This window comes from Paramisgurnus dabryanus, chromosome 17, assembly GCF_030506205.2.
Source record: "Paramisgurnus dabryanus chromosome 17, PD_genome_1.1, whole genome shotgun sequence".
Lineage (NCBI taxonomy): Eukaryota > Metazoa > Chordata > Actinopteri > Cypriniformes > Cobitidae > Paramisgurnus > Paramisgurnus dabryanus.
Genome location: NC_133353.1, coordinates 9,752,978 through 9,772,276, shown reverse-complemented (window position 1 = coordinate 9,772,276; position 19,299 = coordinate 9,752,978). Strand labels below are relative to the sequence as shown.

The following is a 19,299-nucleotide window of genomic DNA, read 5'->3' as shown; positions in this document are numbered from 1 at the left end:
TTATGATATTTTTGTACTGCATCATCATCATCATCAGTTCAAAATGTTAAAGGGGACATATCCTGAAAATCTGACTTCATGTTTAAGTGCATTAATTGGGTCTCCAGTACTTCTATCAACCAAGAAAACATGATAAAGATCAACCCAGTAACTTAGTTTTGGTAAACCATTCTCTGCAAGAATGTGAAAAAAAATTGATATTTGGTTCCCCTTGTGCTATCAGAAGGGGATCTTATTACAATAATACTGCCCCATAATCTGCACTGGGTTAGGGTGATCAGTGTTTGCAAAGTGGTAATGTTAGCATATATATATATATATGTTTTGAGCTAAAACTTCACATATGTACTCTGGAGACAACAAACATATATTTTAAATGTCCCCTTTAAACATAATCCTCCAGCTGAACAATAACACACTCAATATGATGCTGGTATATCTTCACCTTCTGAGCGAGTGAATCAAAGATACCCCAGAAGATCTTCTTGGTGAGCAGAAGTTCTTCATCAGACGGTGAGCCGTGTCCACCCCAGCCAGACGGGAGACAGTAATACTTCCAGTTCTGCTCATAGTGATTGGATAAGAGCTGCAAAAATCACAGAAGAACTACTTACTGTATCATTTCATTCACATCATATTCAACTTTAAAAAGCTCATTCCCTTAACCAGATGTTAATGTGCATCAAATCATTTCAGTCTTTAATTAGACTCCAATTTTAAAAAAAGAGCAATGAGTCATTTTCAATCAGTCACACAATAATGTGTTTAATAAACACGCTGAAAGCACATTTACAGCTAATGAATGATAAACATCAAACATGAAGCACTGAATTCAAATGTCTGTTATGTGAATAAAAAAGGAAAAATTTGTGGACAGAACAACACTGAAGACAATATGAGCGAGGTCTGAGTACAACTAACAGGTCTTAGTTACCTTCAGAGGCATCTTACAGTATTCTGACAACAACGGCACATCAAACACCAGCCGACGTAACAGAGGCTGCAACATGGAGGGTCTGAGATACCTTAAAGAGAGACACAGCACATTGATTTACCAGCACTAACATGATGAATACACACAAACGTCTCCCGGCACTTCCTCACCTGCAGATGGCCAGTAAACACTCTTCTATGGCATCTCGCTGGGCTTTAGTAAGTGAACAGCCTTTGGAGAGCCTGTAGATGGTGTAGAGCGTTGAGTCGACCAGAGACGCGTGATGCTCGGTACCGGTGAAGTGCGGAGCGCAGCGTGTAAGCAGAGGCAACATGGCAGAACCAATATATCTGTTCATAGCCAGAGCCGTTTCAGTAGTCCTGAGAGCTTCCTGACAATGAAAACATAAAAAAGAACCCACAGCATGACGTCAAACATGACCCTACACATTATAAACACTAAAACACGCACAGGTCCTGTTGCATGTCAAATCTTTCAGTTTAGATATGAGTGCTATTCTGATCTGCTAACACAACAAATTCCCAAATTTGCCATTGGCAAGTCATTATTTTTAAATGCATTTTTGTAAAGGACTTTTGTTAGCTCTCAGATTCAGAACGACGATCAAAACATACAATGAGTTTTTACTGCTTTAGGATTAGGGAAGTGTTTAGGGTTAGTTGGGTAAGAGCGCCACCTAATGGATAATAGCAGTAAAAACGTGTCAAGCGTTAAAGACATGCAAATCATTAAATAAATAAATTACTAAAAACAAAAGATCTTAAGTTACAAAGCGTTTGAGTTTGCTAACATATTTTGTCTTACTGTGTCGAGTGAAGCAGCGGCCGTCAGGTCAGGCAGAAAGCCCACCTCTAACAGATGCAAGAGGAAACTCTGATCCTCTATACCATACACACGGTCCAAAAACAACACCATAGGAGCCTTGTGGTCCGGACAGAAACTGGCAGACACATCGGGCTCTGTCACACTTCCATCTGACACACAGAGAAAAAGGTCAGATTTATTAATGAAATTGATTTCTAACAAAGTTTTCATGTTTAGTTGTTTTACAGTATGCATGTCCTGCTAAAAGATTAAGATGGAGTGATACCTCACACAACAACATCTCTGTAGACAAATAATCTAACAGTAAAGGATTTACAACAAGATCTCAAATCAATCAATCCTTACTGTATGATGGCTCAGTCTGAGGAGGTACTGTAATGTTAGTTTCGTTAGAGAACTAGATTGTTAGGATGGATAAGAGATTTAATACGTAGTCATGAAGTTTATGAAAGAAGATTAGTTTCATACCTTTATTAAGCACAGGCATTTTCAAAGAGATGCTAATGATGCCAACCAGGTCCTCAATGGGTACAAGAGATTGCAGAATAGCACGAATCCTCAAAGCTTCACCTTTACCTTTATTGATCAACTGAATCAAAATCAACACAAGATCAGTTCCTCTAAGAGCATCTTTCATAGAGACATTAACAGGAGATTCACATCTCAGCACTTTAATCATACTGATCATGAACTGTTTTGTATGAAATAAATCTGCTTTGCCTTTTTACCAACTTGAATTGTAAATCAACTATAAATAAATTATAATAAATGTCCTTTTTTCCCAATAAAACAACGATCAGAGATTTCTCATGATCCTCACGTGCATCTCAGGAGCGCAACGGCCCAGCAGGTCGATCAGAGCCGAGTAGAAAGACATGATAGCGTTTCCCATGTGAACGACCTCCTCCTCTTCCTCACCTTCAGTGGACCTGCAGCAGTGAGATGAAGATTACCACCATCATCACTTCATCACATACACGCGCGTGTGTGTGTGTAACATACGTGTCAGATGTGTGACCCGGGCCTGTGCAGGGCAGATCGAGCGCTGGCTTCTCAGAGATCTTAATGGCTTCTTTCATGGCAGCCAGCAGCCCGTTTCCACCCTCTCCTCGTAGGGCGGGGCCAAAACACTCGGGCCGGCGAATAAGAAGCTTGACGACCACACTGGAGTTTTCCTCTACGCTCTCCCCTGAGCACAGACGACACACATTAATGTGATTCTTAATGTGTTTACACACATTTAACCTTTAATGGCTGTAGCGATGTCTGAAACCTTAACAATCAAAGAGCATTTCTTTCATGTTCAAGACTATAAACTTGAAATGGACCCTGTGGTTGTTTACCGTTGACAAACACAGCGAATCGCAGGAAGGAAAGGTAGCGTTCGCCCTCTATAGGGTTCCAGCCAATATCTGGATATCCTTTGGCTACGAGCATCGAACAACTCTGCAGTCCACAGCCGGCTAAATACGTCACCACCTGAAAACACATCAACATGTTAAAGATATATAATAGATTTATCTTCCCCTACAAATGAATAACTCACTTTATCCAGATCAGGTTCCTCCAGTGCCAGGGCCAGACTGTTATTATCCATCACAGATGAAGCCGCCACATCTAAAGGTGTGGATCCTCTCATGGATGGAGACGCTGTCAACACACAAACCGCATAAAGTCATCCTTTACATTGAGAGGAGAAAGACATTATACACTAATACATGAGAGTAAAACACCTGTCAGTAGTGTCTTATCACAAATACTCACATAACACAGAATTCAAGTTAAATATAAATGTCTAATATAAATCAGTCTATGTATATATCTACAGATCTTCAAGTGAAAGTCATTAACTGTTTGATAAAGTAAACTCACCCAAACCCACACTACTGTTCTCCAGCAGATAACTCAGATGATCAAACATGGCCTTCTGATTCTCACGACTGATTCGACAAAAGTAGCAGAGAAATCGACAACAACTCGCCACCATTTTAGGAAAAGCGATTTCCTGTTAGACAGAGAATAAAACACCGCTTTACTGTTCACTGTGTGTTTGTGTTTACAGATATAAAATAAAAAACAACACCAGCACATAAATCAAACTGAGAACAATGCAGATGTGTTTGTCTAATTAATTCAAATGATCCTATGACCAAAGATTTAAAGAGCAGAAGATAATGTGTCTTTATATTATTACTGTTGCCTAAATCTGCACATACACAAAACTGGATAAAGAAAATCACTTTATAAAATTAATCTTTATTTCTATAACTAGATGACACTAAATGAATTAAACGCAGTAATGGTCAAAGACTCAAAATGTTTAAGTTATTTTTCTCCTTTTGTTTAAAAATGTGGACCATCACACAATGTGTAATGTAGTGAGTGAGCAATATATAGATTATAAAGAAATGAGTAAAGGTCAACTTTTATTCATGTGTCCACGTAAGTCATCATTGGATAACATTTCTAATACATACAAACACAGAGTCGGAGTTAAAATTTGTCAATCAATTTACTCTAAATGTGTCTAAACAATACTGTAAAATATCATCTGATCTGTAGATTGAAATGTTTGTGTAATCATGCTACATTGAGTTTTGTCACACCTGTGATTTTCCTCCACCAAGCACATTTACCATCACCTCCATCACAGTCTCATGCATGCCCAGAATCCTCATCAGGTTTGGGTGCTGGTAGAAGACCTTGTTATTCATGATGTCACTGCGACAGACGAAACATCATCATTCATATACTGGAATATCTTTCATAAGAGTGAGATTGTGTATTTAACAGCTGTATGTAATGACTGTAGCTCTTTAACAGGTGAACTCAAGTTTAGTTTTATTAAGGCTTTGGTTGGGATGATCACAACTATTAGAGAAGAAAAGATTGCTTGACTCTCTCTCACCTCAGTCCGTCAATCATCAGTTGCTCCTCCTCTTTTCCCATACGGACACTGAGCAGCGATCGGATCTGTCCCAGTGATGCCAGCAGGTGGATGGTGTCGTTCACAGAGGCGGCGCTGATGGTGTAAGTTTTCCTCATGGCTCTCAGCAGTTCACCGATGCTGTCGTACTGTCGTCTCAATAGACTGAACATAACCAGAACCAGATCTGGATCCTGAATGTGTGTCTCCTGAGCCCAGCTTACCATTGTCTGAGAGATCAGCTCCTTTAGATTCGCTACACAAACACATTCACTGTTAGAGATCTGTAAACACAATCACATTCACTGTAATAACATTCAGAGGATTCAAGCTTCTCCAAGAAAAAGAGATTTCACAACAATCGTGTGTTTGCTGAACACTAAATAGAAAATCTGCGATGTTTGTTTGTGTATTTCAGTTGTTTTCAGTGAATCTCACAGATGAAGGGCTTTAAATCATTTCAGTTTGAGTTTCTCTGGAGATAAAATAATACCAGCACTCATTCATCATCTTATTCTTTAAATAAAGACTCCCAAACAAATGTTAGCTGTAATATTATACTTTGATTTGCTGATCTCGTTTAAAATCAATGAATCATGACATTTATTTGTTTATGATTGAGTGTTGGGCTTTTAAAGAAGTACCCTTGACTATGAAGGCCAGTATGAATTCTTCATACTTCAGTGTGATCCTCGTCTTCACATCAGGTCCTGATCACACTGTCAGGGATTTTTTCTGCCTACACATCATCCCTTAATTATTTGCCTTCTACTACTAAAATAAATTGATAGAAACACATTGAATATTTTTATTACTTCACAAAATCCCAACCTGTAATACCCCTATTGAAAAATCCAGCTAAAACCAGCATTAGCTTGTGAACTGGTTTTAGTTGTTCCTCCAGGTTGGTTTAAGCTGGTTTTGCTTGTGTAGCATGCCACAAGTTTTGGTCACTTTTAAGCTGGTCTAGCTGGACTTAACTAGCCAGGCTGGAAGACCAACTGACCCACCAGCATTGCCAGGCTGGGAGGACCAGCTTTAACCAGCTACTGCCACCTCATTTTAAGCTGTGGAGCTGACGGGCGTAGTGCATTCTGGGTTTAATGGTTGTCATGAATTATTACTTCGGTTTACTATAGTAAATACTATGGTATCATCTTCATGTGAAAACTACAGTACCCTCTTCCCTCTCAGATCGTCTTTATTTTCACCATCTTTCATTTGTTTTCTGTATTGTTCATCATTTATGTTACTCTCTGGTTCATATTGAAAGTGCTGAACAGAAGATCTGGATGTGTTTTAAAGACATGCAGGTGTTAAGAGCACATAGATAGCGCCACCTACTGTCTGTGTGCATTTATAACTCTCATCTTCTGTTTCACATTATTTTATAATCCACTGACTGAAGACTTGTTTTGCTGTACTGTTAATAGAACCGTTTTGATTGCAACTTTTGGGCGTCACTGTAATGTAAACTAACCGGTGGTTGTTTTTAACAGTTTGTCTTAATGAAACTCTTGAATTCTCTGTCACTCAGACATCATAAGGTGACACACAGAGTTTATAACCTGACAGAGGAAAGAGTCGGCTCAGGTTATCCATCACTCACATTTCATTGGTCTGTCTGTCAGCGCTAAATAAGCTTTTATAGGAGAGCCAATCAGAGGCAGCGATGATGAACAATCTCACTGAAACACCCGAGACCACAAATAAATTAAAAACAAATGCTGAGCTCAGGAGCACTTGAGACTTAATGAAATTAAACCCGTTTGATTTAGATGAGACTAGATGTAAGCACTACAGAGTTGTGTGTGTGCGTCTGTGTGTGTGCACGTACATAAATGTTTAGAAAAAAGAGAACCAACTCAAATGAAAACACTGTGATGGTTTATGCTTTAACGTTTGAATAAATCTGCAGTGTCTCACATGGTGCGGTTTGCTCTTTTTCTCTGGGCTGTGTCTCAGATTTCTGTGGTTGACCTTTGATCTTATAGATGAGGGCGAGCAGTCGGCCTTTAATAGATGTGTCCTGATGTTCCTCAGGTTCCTCTGCTGGAATACCTGCAGTCAGAGATCACAGGCACATTTATTCTTCTGGATTTATGATTATATCAACAGTAAACGTGACGCTTTATTGGACAAGAACAACACAAGAACCCAGAAGATTGTGATTCTTTCTAACATGAAAACAAAGCAATGAGCTACAGACATAACTACTTCTTTATGCATCACTGCGCAGACGGATCAGACTATGACATCAAACTATCAGAAGAGTTCTGCTGTTCAAGCGCTCTATACTCGATACTTTCATGTCATTAGCCGATCGGTCTGCACAATGTCAATCACACCTATGATTTCTATTACAACAAAAAATGAGGATAATCTGGATATTGACACCAGTGACAAGTGACAAAATCTTACAAATTGTGCCTTTAAATATCATCAGAAAAGTGTGCTTGCGCTGTTCTGTATGTACCGCAGTGTAGCCGTAGTTCACTGTGGAAGTCATAAAGCTCCTCCTGTATGTCCTCAGGGCACGGACAGCCTTCACCCAGATCAAAATTCAACAGCATGTTAATCTGAAACAAACAGACTGTTTATACGCCTCATAGACACAAGAAAACCATTAAACTACATCTACAGTATGAAAAGAAGTGAGCAAATGATAAAGCACAAAGAAGTTTCAGCATTAAGAGAAACAAAATGTTGTGAGTAAAACTGAACAGACATCATGAGGACTTTATAGTTTAACAGTAATAACACCGCACACCTACACTATAGGCAATCTATAACAATAACTATGTGTAAATCAATAAAGTTTGGGCCATTTCTCAAACAAGTAAGATAAGAAATCATAACAGCAGTCTTATAGGAAGAGATGTGCGTGGTATTTCTAGATTAAGGTGGGTAAAGTTTTCCTTTACAAGAACAAATCTGTTTCAGATTCAAGGATGTGAACATCTTTAATAAATCATCCACAGATGTGAATATACCTGTTCTTGTGGAGGAGAGCGAAACTCTTTGGTCTTTTTGGCTGTGACGGCAGCGGACATGTTGAGCGCGAGCATCAGTTCATTATAACGAAACTTCTGGTTGTGTTGCAGCTTAGAAACGAAACCATCAGAGAACGAGACGATAGATTCAACCCTGTGTCTCAACTCACAGTCGCAGAAATAATGAAGGAGGTCGCACATCTGAAGAAAACACACAAACAAACTCTCATGTCAATATATATTCACAGATGTCTACAGTACTGTACACATCATCTCTACAGTCTTTACTCTTAATGCCTTTAACCTCATTATGAGTACTGAAGATCTCATTTGTGCCCTTCACTCTTTTGGAGTTTGATTGTTTGTTTCTAAAGCATTTAGGCAGAAGTATTTAGATCTCAGTCCATTTAGTTTTCTCACCTGACGTTTGACACACTCGGGTAATTTCTTCTCTAAGAGGCCTCTAGCGAGAGCTTTACTCTCCACAGGTTCTTCCTCTCCAGTCTCCACAGTCTTCTTCTCAGCTCCTGTCAGACCTTCCTTCACCGTGGTCTCTCTCAAACCCTCCTCCTTGCGTTCTCCAAACACGTCGGGTTCGATCAGCAGTAAGATTTTGCGAACGTCCCGTCCGGTCAGGACGCCCATCGTGAGCAGCGTACTGATGAGTCTCAGGATGGGGACGAACTGATACTCCACGCTTCCTCCTACAGGGTCTCTGATGTGATCTCCACCACCCTGGACGGCCTCGGTCAACATACTGATGGCCTTCTCCTTCAGCACGTCCAGAGGGATCTCAGGGCTGTACAGGTGCTGGTTTCGTTTGGTGCCGATAAAACAGGGAGGAGCGAAGTTGAGTTTGGATTTGAGCGTCGTGCCGAGACCCACGCCCGGAGGCCGGTGGCGTTTGGAAGCGTCGGGAAAGAGGCGGATGCCGCGCGTTTCCGCCGTGACGGGAATAATGAACTCGTTGTTCATCATGAGGCGAGCGGCTCGTGCCGTCTCCAAATGAACGCTGATCAGGACGTCGTAAAAGCCCTCGCGCAGCATGCCGGACAGGTATTGGTTGTCGATGGTGTACAGGAGCTGCGATTGGTCGAGGTGGCTGCAGAGTGCGTGAGCGACACGCGTGTTGCCGTGAGCGCACAGAGCGCAGTAAAGCTTCAGCGTGTGATAGTGGAACGTACGCAGTTCTTCCTGCTCTGACAACTCCATGATGTCCACACACCTGCAGCAGTGAGACACAAACATCATTAAACGTCTCAAGAGAACAACATGCACTGCAGACGGCGTGTAGACGTGTGTCTGTACCGGTTCTCCTCTGGAATGTGTACGGCGAGCATCTGCAGCGGTTCCAGACACTGGAGCATCCATCCGTGTCTCTCGCTGACCCGAACCGTCTCTACCTTCAGGAATATGTTGGGCATTCGGCTCCACAGCACCGAGTTGATGATCTGGATGTCCAGACGCGGTGGGCACTGAGGAACCGGGTTCTTGTGCTCACTCTTGAACATCACTGATGATAAGGGCATGGCGTTCTGTAAAAAAGATTTCTGCTATTTACACCGGCTGTGAGGTAAACGTTAGTGAGCGATCATTTCCGATGAGCCGCTAACCTTAATTTTGCCCAATTCAAACTGGAACAGACTGGAGCTTGTAGGCCGCACAAACACAGCAGGAAATAGTTTTGTGCACGGCTCAACCTACACGACACGAACATCACATACTGTTATTTTATCAGCTCGCGATCATCTGTGTGGTTAAGATTAACATTTAATTTCATCCTAAAGTACCTGGTATGAGGTGGGAAGCTCTTTGCCATTGACAGTGAAGGTCAACAGACCGGTGGCCACATCGATAAGACATCCGATCTCTAAATCCACATTACTTCTGCTGGCGGTTTGTGTGATGCTGCCGACATCTCCACACCAAATCATGTAGCAGTTGCTCCTCTTCACGCTGTGTACGAGTATGGATGTATGAGTAACGTCAGTCCTGAGACACAAACATAAACCTGAGTGTCGTCGAGCTCTCACCTCTCGTGCACGCGTCCCCGTTCGTCTCCGAGGGTAACCGTCACAGTTCGGTTCTTGCTCAGATTAAAGTTGTTGCTATAGTAATGATAGTCAGGTGTGACCCAACCGACCCATACGCAGGCCGGATCCTGACCGGCGAATATTCGGACTGAATGATAATACTGCAGAATAAACCACACAACATTGATCATCTAACAAATGTAAAACTTTCTTCAGTTTTAAATATCTTTATGTGCAGGCCAGTGAAGTGCTTGAATACACATCGACTTTGTGCTTACTTCCGTGTGTGAAGTTTATCTTTCACACGTGGAGACATGCGCACATGAACAAAACTGTGTTTACATGCAACGCAAAATCGGGGTAAGGTGCAAAAAAAAACAACCTGTGCTGATCTTACGCTGTTAATGGGCTTTCCCCGCTTTACTTGCTTACACGACCCCGCATGTTATCAGTTTTCTAAGCATAATCGGCGTAAAACTGTGCATGTAAACGCACTCATTGACTTTACCGTGGTAATGTTGCTGTAGTCGATTCTTCTGATCTCCTCTGAGTGTTTTGACTTCACTTGATGCCTGGAGATTAAGAGTTCAAATGAAACATTACTACTGTCCTCATTACATCTTAATACTCATTCATCAGACCATAGACTACACAAACTCAGAGACAGTGAAGATCTGACCTGTGTCTCAGCTTCACCGGTTCCTCCTCATTATAAACTCCATTGACATGAGTGAAGGAGCTTCTGAAGATGTTGTGAAACTCTACAGGCATACTGAGTCTACTGAACACCATGTCTGTGTTACTGTTCTTCTGAGTACCAAACGTCTTATGAGTGACCTTCAGACACGGAGGACTGTCGATAGTGCCGTCAATCCTGGTGACCTGGACGAGTCAACACAATGAAGAATGACTCAATGATTTTGACGTCAAGCCTTCTTCATTTGGAAAAGAAAGAAAAATAATCGAATCGTTGGTCAAAGTTTATCCTCACCTTGATGTGACTGTGGTCTTTTGGCACATTAAAGAAGGTAGGCAGACGTTTACTGAACCACATGGTCACTTCACGATTCATATTGACAGCGAATGGTTCAAAGCCCTCCTGCAGACCACACATGGTGTAGTATTTAAAAGAGCTGGCATCTTTGCCCAGATTCATACGGCCAACCTGAGAAAGTCCTAAACTGCATACAGGAATAAAACCTACGAGCACAAAAGATTTTAAACAGTCAGTCAATGAAAAGAGATGCATTTCAATAGTAAAGGTGCTGTCTCACCATCATCAATCTCAAAGTCAGTGAAACAGAGTTCAGAGCCCTTGTTAGTGATCAGAATTTCACCGTTGAGGGTGAAGATCATGGATTTGTCCTCCATGTTGATCATACAGCCCACCACATCACCCGAATGCCAACAGCGACCAAAGAGCCGACTGCCCACGTGGAGCCGATGACCCTGTGAATATAAAGTCAACACAACATCGGTAGAATAAGAGAGAAAGCGTTTATTGTCATTGCACATCAACATTAGTACAAAGACACTGTTTTCATATTTGATGATCATTTAGGTTTCATGTAACAATCAGTTAAAACTCACTCGATGTCCATCAAAGACGTATGCTTGATCATCTGATCCCAGTTCAACATCAGGCTTACAGCCGGGCCGAGCCCAACCCACTCGCATGTCTCCACCCGTCACTGTCTCAAATTCAAAATACCACTTCCCTGTCCTCACCGCATACGTGCGCTCCACGCGGAAGAACCGGATCTTATCAATGCTCAACCTCTCCATCACGTGACCTGCTGAGAGACACAGACACACACATCACACAAATAAAAACATGAAACATGAAGACAAAAGTGAAAACTAAAGGGATGTTTTTGATTTGACTTTATTGAGAATAAATTCATTAAGTGAACACAACACTACACACTGTTTGAATCCTCATAACTCTACTACAACACAAACAGAGCATCTGATTCTTTTCAATACTTTTCATTTTCATTTTACATTTGAATCTCCTTTTAATTCATTCAAACTGAATACACTGACAAAGAGATTTCTATCCATCGATAACAATTCTTTAGGTCTCAGTCTATATTTAATTGGTCAAATCTGGTGGATTTTGCTTAGTATTTTTGTCTTGTTTTTAGTACAAATATTTAAAAAAATTTAAATCAAGAGGTATTTTATTGATTGTCAAACTGACCTAAGGAATAAATAATTTTTTAGACAAAAAATAATTTTTCTTGAAATAAGTGTATTTTTTGCTTGTTTTAAGCACAAATTCAGCAACATTTTATGTTTTTTGTCCAACAACTACACTTTTTTTCTAAGGTCATTTTGCTCATAAAGAAAATACATCTTGATTTAAGAATTTAAAAGATATTTGTACTAAAAACAAGACAAAATACTAAATAAGAAAGTGATTTTTTGAAGTGTAGAAAATCAAAGAAGAAAGATTTAAACAGGATAACTAGATAGTAAAGTTTGAAGACAAACTTTATGTTGGCTTGAGAAAGCGTAGCCTGAACGTTTAAAACGGTTTGACATAAGTTTAGTTTAGTAGGCTATCTGGCTGTTAGTATGTTTAAGTATGAAGGTAGCATGATTTACCATGAAGCTAGCATGATGTTAGCATGATTAGCATGAAGCTAGCATGATGCTAGCATGATTAGAATGAAGCTAGCTTGATGCTAGCATGATTAGCATGAAGCTAGCATGATAAGCATGAAGCTAGCATGATGCTAGCATGATTAGCATGAAGCTAGCATGATGCTAGCATGATTAGCATGAAGCAAGCATGATTAGCATTAAGCTAGTATGATGCTAACATGATGTTAGCATGATTAGCATGAAGCTAGCATGATGCTAGCATGATTAGCATGAAGCTAGCATGATGCTAGCATGATTAGCATGAAGCTAGCATGATGCTAGCATGATTAGCATGAAGCTAGCATGATGCTAGCATGATTAGCATGAAGCTAGCATGATTAGCATGAAGCTAGTATGATGCTAACATGATGTTAGCATGATTAGCATGAAGCTAGCATGATGCTAGCATGATTAGCATGAAGCTAGCATGATGCTAGCATGATTAGCATGAAGCTAGCATGATGCTAGCATGATTAGCATGAAGCTAGCATGATGCTAGCATGATTAGCATGAAGCTAGCATGATGCTAGCATGATTAGCATGAAGCTAGCATGATGCTAGCATGATTAGCATGAAGCTAGCATGATGCTAGCATGATTTGCATGAAGCTAGCATGATGCTAGCATGATTAGCATGAAGCTAGCATGATGCTAGCATGATTAGCATGAAGCTAGCATGATGCTAGCATGATTAGCATGAAGCTAGCATGATGCTAGCATGATTAGCATGAAGCTAGCATGATGCTAGCATGATTAGCATGAAGCTAGCATGATGCTAGCATGATTAGCATGAAGCTAGCATGAAGCTAGCATGATTAGCATGAAGTTAGCATGAAGCTAGCATGATGCTAGTATGATTAGCATGAAGCTAGCATGATGCTAGCATGATTAGCATGAAGCTAGCATGATGTTAGCATGATTAGCATGAAGCTAGCATGAAGTTAGCATGATTAGCATGAAGCTAGCATGAAGTTAGCATGATTAGCATGAAGCTAGCATAATGTTAGCATGATTAGCATGAAGCTAGCATGATTAGCAAGAAGCTAGCATGAAGCTAACATTTATTGCGTTGCTAGGGTACTAAGTTTGGTTGCTAGGGAGAAAATTGGCATCCCATAATGATCACCCTTCAAGCCACAAGTTAAACGGTCCAACCCCCGTGTCTCTACAATGTTCTGATGCGGAGATATAAGGCTTTGTTTATTCCGTTGCTAGGGTACTAAGTTTGGTTGCTAGGGAGAAAATTGGCATCCCATAATGATCACACTTCAAGCCACAAGTAAAACGGTCCAACCCCCGTGTCTCTATGATGTTCTGAAGCGGAGATATAAGGCTTTGTTTATTCCGTTGCTAGGGTACTAAGTTTGGTTGCTAGGGAAAAAATTGGCATCCCATAATGATTACACTTCAAGCCACAAGAAAAACGGTCCAACCCCTGTGTCTCTACGATGTTCAGATCCAGAGATATAAGGCTTTGTTTATTATGTTGCTAGGGTCTTCATATTTTGTTGCTAGGGGCGTGGCTTAATATCTCTGGGGTGATCCTAAGAGACTGATTGGATGCTTGAGTAAAATGAGCCCACCCCCATGTCTCTAAGACACTCTAAAGTGAAGATATTCCATCTGGGACGCTTTTTTTCCCTTTTATGGGCATGTTTCCTGCCCCATTATAAGTCAATGGGAAAATTTGGGGGCCTCTTACACCCCAGGGGTACAGCTTACACCCCATTGTGAGGTATGTTCTTACACAGCCTGTCAGCCTCCTTAAATGTGGTAAGCCACAAGTTTCTACAAGTTTCTCACTCGCAGCTTTGACCCGTCAAAGTTTGTCTCAATGTTAAGTCAATGGAAATTTTGGGGTGTTTCAGCGCCCCGTTTAGGAATTCGGAAGGTCCCATCAGTTAGAAAAGATATAGCACACCTCGTCAGATCAGACCGAAAGTCTGTCCAAAGTTTGATGGCTGTAGCTTGAAAGCTCTAGGACGAGTTAGAGTTAGAAATTTTAGTCTCAGAAGAAAAAGAATAATAATAATAATAATAATAATAATAATAATAATAATAATAAGTTTAAGTGCAACAACAGTATGTTGGCTTTCTCAAGCCAACATAATAAGATGATAAGGAGCTCACCGATATCTTGGTCAGGTGGCTCAACGCTGTATCCATATCCAGTCAGAGTTCGGATGGCTTCCCGGAGACTGTCACGGTTTGACTTCTTGGTTCGCTCGTCGAGTAAAGCGTACGGCACCAGACGAGGATTTCGTTTATTCTTCACATCCTACAGAGATGATAACAAACACACGCTGTCATTGACTTTCATTAAACTAAATGAGGAATTCATTTTAAATTGATCATCAAATGATGTGTAACTGTTGGACTGTACAACTCAACAAGTACATCTTTAGTTTATGTAGTTTACTGTTGGGATATTACTGTAAATAATACAGTCATCAATCAACTCTAAACTATCCCAGCTACAACATATCATAAATAGATGCACATCTAAATCCCAGAATCCTGGAGGTTTGGTACCTGCTGTATGCCGTACGTCCAACCCTGTTTAATGCGATCTTTAGCCCAAACATTATGAGCATTTTCTGCCAGTTTATCCACCAGCAGCTCCTGACCTGGAGTCAGTTTAACATCAGACAGATCCAGTGGTGCTGGTTTATAACCATTAGACATCATGTAGCTGTAGACAGACAGACCGCATAAAGATTGTTAGACACAGCATGAGTTAATAAAACACAATTATTAAACTACTTTATATACACAATCAAAAAAATATTGTAACCAAATGAAGACCATACAAGTCTGAAGTCTAAAATGCTTCAAAACAATCCTGTAATCGTAACAAACAGCTGACACACATCTGATCAGTTCTGGTTAAATATAATGACATAATCTGTGATGATTAATATTCATTTAGTCTGGAGACTGTGATCAGAAGCTTTACGCTGAAAATAAACCTCATCATTATTTTAAAACTCAGTCTTGTGTCCCAGCATCCATTGAAGATTTCAGTCACTCACTTCTTAGGCAGCTTGAGCTTTTTCAGGTCTTCCTCAGCATTGACCTTCATCTGAACAACATGACAACCTAAAGCCAGAAGAGTCCTGAAACACACACACGCACACAGTTTTTTTATTATTTTATGATTGACTGACTGTTTGCTTGATCACTTAATAACTGTGTGTGGTTAAATGATTAACTAACAGAAAATCTGTCATTTTAGTCACAAAAATCACTAATCATGAAGTGTGTGTTGGGATTGTGAAGTTGTGTTTTATGCAGGATTTAAAGGTCCTGATCGGTTCATCTTAATACCTTCAGCAATCATCTGGAATGACACTAAGTGTGTGTGTGTGTGTGTGTGTGTGTGTGTGTGCGTGCGTGTGTGCGTGCGTGCGTACGTACGTGCGTACGTGTGTGCATGTCTGTGTGTTTGTGTGTGTATTTACTTGAGTGTTTCTGTTGACATCTGTATGTTGTAACTCTTTTCAGTTTCTGGTAGTTTGGAGAAATCCACCAGACAGGGATGTTGTCGTTTATTATCCTCTCTGATCTAAGAAATAAACACACACACATTAACATTACACAGAAAATACACAAATGATGAGAAAAACAATCAGATGAAAAGAAGTACAGGAACCCTGTTAAACAGAATGAATGAATGTCACATGTTTCTTGGGTGATTTGGGCTCCAGAGTTTTAAGAAAACTCTCGTTTCATGAACCATAAACATGCTGTAAAGACTCAAAACCCAAGAATACATGTTTGATTTAAAGGGATAGTTCACCCAAAAATGAACATTATGTCATCAGTTTTTCACTGTCATGTTGTTATTAACCTGTATACATTTCTTGTTTTGATGAACACAAGGGAAGATATTTTGATAAGTGTTTCTAAGCCCCATTCACTTCCATAGTATTCATATTCCTACTCTGGTAAATGGACTACATTAATATAGTGCTTTTAACAGACCCATGGCCATCCAAAGTGCTTTGCAATTTGCCTCACATTCACCCATTCACTCACACATTCATACACTGATGGCAGTATCAGCCATTCAAGGTGCCATCCAGCTCGTCGGGAGCAGCTGGGGTTAGGTGTTTTGCTCAAGGACACCTCGACACTTGGTCAGGTGGAGCCGGGGATTAAACCACCAACCTTCCGATTAGTAGACAACCTACATGAACCACTGAACCACTGCCGCCCACTATGGAAGTAAATGGGGCTCGTATTCTGCACAGTTACAAACATTACTAAAAATATCTTCATTTGTGTTCATCAGAATAAAAACATTTATACAGGTTTGTAACAACTTGAGCGTGAGTAAATTATGAGAACATTTTAATTTTAGGGTAAACTATCCCTTTAAACACTTAGCACTTAAACTCAATCAAGTGAAGTAAAAAAGCATTTATTCTACAAGTAAAAGAAGGATTAACAGCAAAAAAAAACACAGCTCATTTTATTATCAGATCAGATATTCATGAAGAACTACTGTCAGCACAATGACTGTTGGCAAAAACCTCGACTGAACATTAACACTCGATCAATGACACTAAACTATTTTATAAGCTCTATAAGATCTCAGATTCTTATTATAACATTAATTATTAACTTTTAAACTATGTACATGAACTTTTTACAAATGATACATTTCCTTCAAAATTCAAGAGTCTTCTCAAAAAGTTCCTGTTTTATAAATGATAGGAATGGATGAATCTATCAGGTGTAAAAGGACAAAAAACACTAAGTGTTATTGAGATATAACATCAGTGTCTGTTTAAAGACAGATGACAATAAATACATTTGATGGATGAACTAAATTGACTTTTATCAGAAAAAACTAAAGATATTTAATATTACCCAAAATGCATCACTGCTATTGCTATGAATGGTGGGGGAGATCACAATGGTCAATATGGCCGCTCTAGCAACGTAAGTCCCGCCTTCCAGTAGAAAGAACCAATCGTCAAGCGTTAAAGAATGACATCATCTAAAGGAGGGGTTCTCTACAGATTCACCTGTTCATTCTCACGGTCCCTGACGATTAACGACTTTAAGGCTTTTATGGCATTGATGTACTTTTACTCTCATGTACTTTTAACACTGCAATTTTAAAAACACTTAACATGATTGATAATAAATATAGCAAACTTACTGCAAATTCCCAGTTTTGCTTATAATGACTGTAGTTTAAGGTGGTTATTTTTTATTAATAAACTAAATGAATGACATTGTTTTTATATACACTGTTTTTATTCATACAACCAAACTTTGAATTTTATCAGTTTTATTAAATATGTGACATGACGAGAACTAATGTTTTCTATCAAAAATATTATTTAAATAATCAGCTTGATGTTTCAGAGTCTTTCCAGTTCCTCTTGCAGTACTTTCATCCGTTTCTGTCTGTCACAGCATCCTCCGGTTACCATTTAAACAACTTTAAAGAAGTTTGTACTTCATGACATTAAACTCTCTGAATATAATCATCATCTCATGTGTCTCCCATCATCTTTCACACTCTCATTAAAAACAGTCAACATAAAAGAGATGAAATAAAGACAAAACTGACCAATGACTGAACTACACAGACAAACACAAATACTTTCATCGGTGGATTTGATTTTCTGTTGCTTTAAAGGGCCCAAAATACTTTAATATACAGTAAATAAAACCAATTCAATATCAGATCATCCAGTGAACACCGCTACATTACATACACATGAGTTTAAAACAGAAAAACAAATGTTTGGCAGTGTGTTTAATATCATCAGGCCGAGTAAATCAATCACAAATCATTACATCAATGATATGACAGATGAAAATGATGGATCTGATCGTTTAATATAGACGTAAAATACACAATGAAATAAAATAATCTTTAATAAAAATAAAACCACTTACCCGCTGTTTTAATTGAAGAGCAAATTATAAAAGAGAAAGCAAATGTGTACTCAACAAACTACAGGTCACATGAAACTACAAGTATTTAGCTTTATTGTGTGGTGTAAAGTCATTTGATAATCAGATGTGTAGTTTGTGTATTTATTATTATTATTATTTCAGATGTTTTCTACAGACATCATCAGTGTAGTTGATATGGTGAGCGCGAGTTACCTTCCCGTATGACCAGCCCACTTCAATCTTGTTCATACCCCACAGCTCATGAATGTTTTCAGCCAATCGATCTCGAACTTTCTCCAGGTGAGGAGGCATTACGATCTAAAACACAAACATAACACATCACACACACACACATTCAGTAATAAATACACAACAATTCACAATGTGTGTCTGCATGTGTGTGTACCTGAGATGTGTCCACAGGTTTAGGTATAAATGAGGCTTGTGATGTGAAATAAGTGTTTCCCAGTAAATCTCTGACTCCACCCACATCTCGCTTGTATTCCTTCACTGGCTCCACCCTCATCTTCTCTTTGGGCAGCAGAGCCTCATAACACGGCGCATAACCGGTCGGCGGTAGGAACTTAAAATCTCCATGACGACCACCTAACAGGAATCGCACCCTGAAATGAATGATGATGATTGAATAGTGACTGAATTTTATCTTACTGTAAGAAATTATATCTTTTTGATCCAATCCAGTGTTGAACACACACACACGCACGCACGCATGCACAGACACACAATTAGATAAGATTTGTTTTCCCATACTTGACACCAGCTGAGAAGCTGACCACAGGGAAAAACAGTCCATCAGTGTTGAAGTTCTCAAACATTCCCTGAACCGGCTGACCATTGATCCTGAAGGAGATACTGGGAGCGTTCAGATCCATACAGCAGCTGACCACATCATCAGACGTCAACAAATGCTGCTTCACAGATGCCACCGTACGGGGTATTCGCCCTGTAGGGTATCCACACAGACACAAACACCGACACC

At 39.8% G+C, this 19,299-nt stretch overlaps 1 protein-coding gene across 10 annotated transcripts in view; it reads right to left on the bottom strand.

The window, feature by feature from the left end:
• LOC135761036 (ryanodine receptor 3) overlaps positions 1–19,299 on the bottom strand; it is a 63,950-nt gene that overhangs the window by 26,490 nt on the left and 18,161 nt on the right. For 7 of the 10 annotated variants that reach the window (XM_065275123.1, XM_065275124.1, XM_065275129.1 and 4 more), the window contains exons 20-51: positions 19,071–19,263; positions 18,706–18,922; positions 18,513–18,617; positions 15,842–15,945; positions 15,413–15,496; positions 14,913–15,072; positions 14,511–14,658; positions 11,323–11,528; positions 11,007–11,181; positions 10,724–10,932; positions 10,412–10,614; positions 10,241–10,304; positions 9,733–9,893; positions 9,490–9,655; positions 9,313–9,399; positions 9,008–9,234; positions 8,120–8,924; positions 7,700–7,900; positions 7,183–7,285; positions 6,633–6,767; positions 4,689–4,962; positions 4,387–4,501; positions 3,653–3,785; positions 3,327–3,430; positions 3,124–3,259; positions 2,783–2,969; positions 2,601–2,709; positions 2,249–2,369; positions 1,760–1,929; positions 1,105–1,325; positions 935–1,025; positions 446–586 (exon numbers count right to left, since the gene is read on the bottom strand). In XM_065275123.1, the coding sequence (XP_065131195.1) occupies positions 446–586; positions 935–1,025; positions 1,105–1,325; positions 1,760–1,929; positions 2,249–2,369; positions 2,601–2,709; positions 2,783–2,969; positions 3,124–3,259; positions 3,327–3,430; positions 3,653–3,785; positions 4,387–4,501; positions 4,689–4,962; positions 6,633–6,767; positions 7,183–7,285; positions 7,700–7,900; positions 8,120–8,924; positions 9,008–9,234; positions 9,313–9,399; positions 9,490–9,655; positions 9,733–9,893; positions 10,241–10,304; positions 10,412–10,614; positions 10,724–10,932; positions 11,007–11,181; positions 11,323–11,528; positions 14,511–14,658; positions 14,913–15,072; positions 15,413–15,496; positions 15,842–15,945; positions 18,513–18,617; positions 18,706–18,922; positions 19,071–19,263 (5,555 nt within the window). The remainder of the gene's footprint in view (positions 1–445; positions 587–934; positions 1,026–1,104; positions 1,326–1,759; positions 1,930–2,248; positions 2,370–2,600; positions 2,710–2,782; positions 2,970–3,123; positions 3,260–3,326; positions 3,431–3,652; positions 3,786–4,386; positions 4,502–4,688; positions 4,963–6,632; positions 6,768–7,182; positions 7,286–7,699; positions 7,901–8,119; positions 8,925–9,007; positions 9,235–9,312; positions 9,400–9,489; positions 9,656–9,732; positions 9,894–10,240; positions 10,305–10,411; positions 10,615–10,723; positions 10,933–11,006; positions 11,182–11,322; positions 11,529–14,510; positions 14,659–14,912; positions 15,073–15,412; positions 15,497–15,841; positions 15,946–18,512; positions 18,618–18,705; positions 18,923–19,070; positions 19,264–19,299) is intronic. The other 3 variants (XM_065275126.1, XM_065275130.1, XM_065275131.1) reach the window with 1 other exon arrangement.